At 35.1% G+C, this 4583-nt stretch overlaps 1 protein-coding gene across 1 annotated transcript; it reads left to right on the top strand.

Moving 5' to 3' along the window:
• Positions 1-2781: 2781 nt before the first annotated feature.
• On the top strand, positions 2782-4317 carry LOC140776427 (transcription factor BHLH3-like). Its single transcript, XM_073120139.1, has 4 exons — positions 2782-2960; positions 3104-3229; positions 3349-3519; positions 4077-4317. Exons 1-4 carry the CDS (start codon positions 2883-2885, stop codon positions 4164-4166), a joined length of 465 nt encoding a protein of 154 aa, XP_072976240.1. The 5' UTR covers positions 2782-2882; the 3' UTR covers positions 4167-4317.
• Positions 4318-4583: the final 266 nt, after the last annotated feature.

Genomic DNA, 4583 nt, shown 5'->3' with positions numbered 1-4583 from the left:
ATGTAGTATTGTTTTTCATCTTTAGAGTTTATCCTAATAATTTTCCTTTTTGAATAAGAAAATACAATATATTACCTCATATTTTGGAGAGAAAACCTAGTGTATTCCTATACGATAAGCTAAGTAAAGAGGTAGGAACAAATTCAGCTCGAAAAGCTGTTAGATAACTAATTTTAAGGCTAAATAATAGAAGATAATTAAGTGGAAAAACATCCCAATCCTCGATAAATTACCTTCTCAAGGGGAATAGACTGCAAACAAACTCAATGATTCGAAAAGTGAAAGGAAAATAAAATAGTTGAAATTATAGTTTACTCTATATTGTTTGCCGTGATTTTAACTTACTCTCATGCACTTCAAACAAAACAGTTAATCCGTGAGTGATCTACACCAAGATAATTGTTAATTCACCGATGATAACCGATAGATTAAGTGCTTAAATTTAAAATATAGAATAATAAACTGCAATCCGCTGAAGTTATTTTAGTTTTCATCCATTTTATCCTAGGATGCTTGAAATTTAACTAGTCAAATCAAATGGAAAGAGGAAAGGCATAGGTAACAAGAGACAAAGCCAAGACACGAGCAAACTATTCTAGAAAAAAATAAAAGTAAAAATAAAAATGCAATTGTTGGGTTGTGATCAGCTAGATTTGGAAGTGGAGGTGTTAGCCAATTAATTGTCCATACATGTGATACGTGATTTGTCTACGTGGAATAGAGACAATCCACGTCGCACGAAGCTATTGGTTGGTTTGATCCAAACACCAAGCCCAAACCCCATCTGGAAGAGGAACTCGATCACGAGTAGTAGCAGTAGTAGTACGTAGTAATAGTACAAGGCATAGAGAGAGCCAGCTAGGGTTCAAAGTCTGGGTCACGAGATGGCAATTAATTAATATTATTGCAGAGAGAGGAGAGAAGCTAAGAGCTTATTCTAGTCTTCGTGGACGATACTAAAATTTTAGACACTCGTTTATATTTTATTGGCCACCAACCTGAACGTCTTATAACTGTACTTCATCATGGGCCCCTTTCTGATATGCTTCTCTGCGTATCATTCTCTCTCTCTCTCTCTTACTCTCATTTTATTTACGAATTTATTCTTGTTTCTTTTGGATTATGTACACTGCACATTGTAAGTTAGCACATTTAAATGTTTAGGTCTCTTTATTTGTGTTACAACATAAAGGAATAAAACCATCGTTCTTTATTGGGTCTTTTTCAGTGACCTGCGATCATGGCATTTAAATGTTTAGTTTTCCTCTTGCAGATCATGGCATGCATGTTAGTTTTGTTTTTGATACTTCTCCTCTTGCCATACTTGCAATAGGCTCCTCATAAGAAAGAAGTATTCTAAATGCACGCATTCTTTAATATATATATTGAAACAAGAAAAGCATTTGGGTCATTGTCTTGGAAAATTCAAAGTGCTTTTCTATTTTGTTGGATCGCCAAGTTCTTATTTAACCTCAATAGAAACCACTGTTCTCTAACAATATACGATCTACGTCATCTATAGAAAGTCAGCAAGTAGTTGTTCTGCAAAGTAAAAAAGAGAAAAAAAAGGATACTGCAAAATAAAAAAATAAAAAACTTATTATATTTTGAGGACAAAATGATTAATGTGGAAGTGTATGTAAGTTGTTTTTAAGAAATTAATATTAAGCCATGCATGCATGCATGTGTTGGTTGGCGCGTGTGTTCTTGGATGCTATGCATGTATAGGCCAATGGGATATTAGACAGGTAATGGAAAAAGAAAGAAGAAAGAAAGAAAGAAAGAAAGAAAAAGACTTCATCCCGTGAGGAGCATTTGGTGGCATTCACAACTATCTGCATGATAAGCCAACACCCAAACAACCCCTCCTTTTGACGCCTTCGCTGCTTTCTATGCTGCCTCTGGCCCCTTCACGAGCAGATTCTTTCTGATCTTTCTCCTTCTCTTTCTCCTTCCTCTCCTCCTCCTCCTCCTCTTTCTTCTCTCCTCTCTCTCTCTCTCTATATATATCAATCAAAACCCCACAAATTAATCGACATGTATGGGTAAGTTTTATTGAAAGGGTACTATAATAGACTTAGAGTGAGTTTATAGTATAAATTTCTGATCAACTAAAAGGTTAGCAGGAATTGGAGAAATTCTCTGCGAGGAATGGTTGACTCATGCAGTTATTTAATCTAATTATTGGAGAGGACTACCCCTTCACTCTAAGAAAAAGAAATGGGGGGAGAGAGAGAGAGAATGGATGCATTCTTGCATGGCAAGTAATGTGGGCTCCTTTCTCGTGCTATGCTTGTTGGTTAGTGGAGGAAGAGGAATTAAAGTTTGGTGGCTTATTAATACTCTGGACAATGTCGTGCTACCACGTTGCAAATAATTATTAAACGAAAGCTTTTACGTTTTACTAGACAACACGAAGGACATGCAATGCCACCATGGACAGATCACGACTATCTTATCTGAGTGGGATTTTAAATTTGAATTTGAAAATAATGCTTATTCCCTCATTTTAGCATGAAAAATCTTTAACATTACCGACTCGTGTGGTAATAAGTTAATGAATGCGTAATTTATTTTTGATAATTATTTGCTAGACTTCTATATTTCTATCAAAATTACTACAAAACGACATTGAACTCTGATTTGCCAAGGCAAGTACTAAGTTAAATATATAAAATAAGATTTGTGATGGGTAGTTTGGTAATTCTCAGCTAAAATAATCAACTTTTTCTTGAGCAAACTTAATTCATTTCTGTATTGATCAGAAGATCGTACAGAAATGAAGGCTCTCTCCTCCCTTTAAACAGCCTCAAGCCCTCAGAAAACTTCAACTTAGAGAGAGAGAGAGAGAGAGAGAGAGAGTGAGAGAGAGAGAGGAGAGGATGGTATCTAGGGAGCACAAGCGAGGTGGTCTTCATGAGAAGTTGCAAATACTTCGCTCCATTACCAACTCTCATGCAGTAATCTGTTTATATCTCTGATTCTTTTCTTCCACATTACTCCATTCTTCCATTTTAGTTAGTCATCATCGTCGTTGTCGTCGTCTTCTTCTTCTTCTTCCTTTTCAGATTGGTTTTATTAATCTCTACTAACTTTGGGACAGGTAAATAAAGCTTCAGTCATAGTAGACGCATCGAAGTATATCCAAGAGTTGAAGAAGAAGGTCATGAGATTGAATCAAGAGATAGATTTCGCTCAAAATAACATCGAGAAGACTCCACTGCCTATGGTACATTGCTGTTATTAATGCATATGATATCTTTTGTTTTCTATTTTCTTCAGAAAAGGAAGGAGAAGGAATACAATTCTTGTGCTCTTGTTAATTATTCCATGTAAATATTGTCACAGGTTAGTGTTGAAAACCTAGGGAGAGGATTCCTCATCAACGTCTTCTCAGCAAAGAGCTTCCCAGGGCTGCTTGTCTCTATCCTGGAGGCTTTTGAAGAATTGGGCCTCAATTTACTGGAAGCTAGGGCTTCTTGCACTAACACTTTTCGACTCAAAGCGGTTGGAGGAGAAGTAATAAGAGAAACCCTATTTTTGTTAATTTTCCTAAACTCACCGACTACGTAATATAAAAGCTTTAGCAGTTAGAAAACGATAATTTTAATCTTTATGTTCAAACTATTCTGAAGAAGTACTATATAATAACTAAATTTATCATATTCTCTTAAAGTAATTATATTTAACTACTAAACACCATGGTCTCTAGGATTTAAACCCTAAGATGAAGAAAACCCTAAACTCTCTCTCTCTCTCTCTATATATATATATGTGTGTGTGTGTGTCTCGTGACAACACTTCGGAAGTTACAAAGGTAAAATCTAGAAAATTAAACAAACGTATAGCAAAAGTACAACATAGGATTAGGGCATTGTTACTAAATACACGAGGGACAAAATTGTGGACCATCCTAGAAAGTACAAGGGAATATTAGAATCACTGTTAATATGTAATGCACTCTTGTTCAAACAATTACATTCCTATATTTGATATTAGTTTATTAGGTTGGAAATAAATATTACTTGTCCCTACTCCAATATTTGATATTTATTTTCCAAATTTCTATAACACAGAACCAGATCGAAAGCGTTGATGTGGGTGTCGTAGAACAAGCAGTGTTACAAGCTATCAAGAATTGCTCCGGAACTGGAGAGGAAGAGTGATTGTAGTAAAATTTTCTTTAGCATCGGCGCAAGCAATTGTTCATCTTTCTCCCCCTTCTTTTTGAGTCCTTTTTTGGTTCCCTTTAGTTGCAAGATCCTGTAATGAGAAATGTATTATGTTGTAGAATTATTAGATGAACGTCTATGATCGAATTCAAGATCTCTTGTGTGGAAGGTATCAAAGAAGATGTTAATTACATTACCAATTTACCGATAGATCCACATGCAAACCTAAGCTAATAGAGAATAGTATGCTTAATGCCTTACGTTCTAATGTTCTTTAGACAATTTTAGAATAAGAAAGGTTAATTGCAAATAGGTCGGATGATGGGCTTTGATCGGATGCTATGTTAAATTTTAAATTTTCGAGCTTAAGCTGATAGAGAATAATACTTTTAATAGTGTTTATTCTAACAT

Source organism: Typha angustifolia, chromosome 14, assembly GCF_048772165.1.
Source record: "Typha angustifolia cultivar Huaian chromosome 14, ASM4877216v1, whole genome shotgun sequence".
Lineage (NCBI taxonomy): Eukaryota > Viridiplantae > Streptophyta > Magnoliopsida > Poales > Typhaceae > Typha > Typha angustifolia.
The sequence above is the reverse complement of the archived record's forward strand: the minus strand, read 5'-3'. Positions and strand labels throughout refer to the sequence as shown.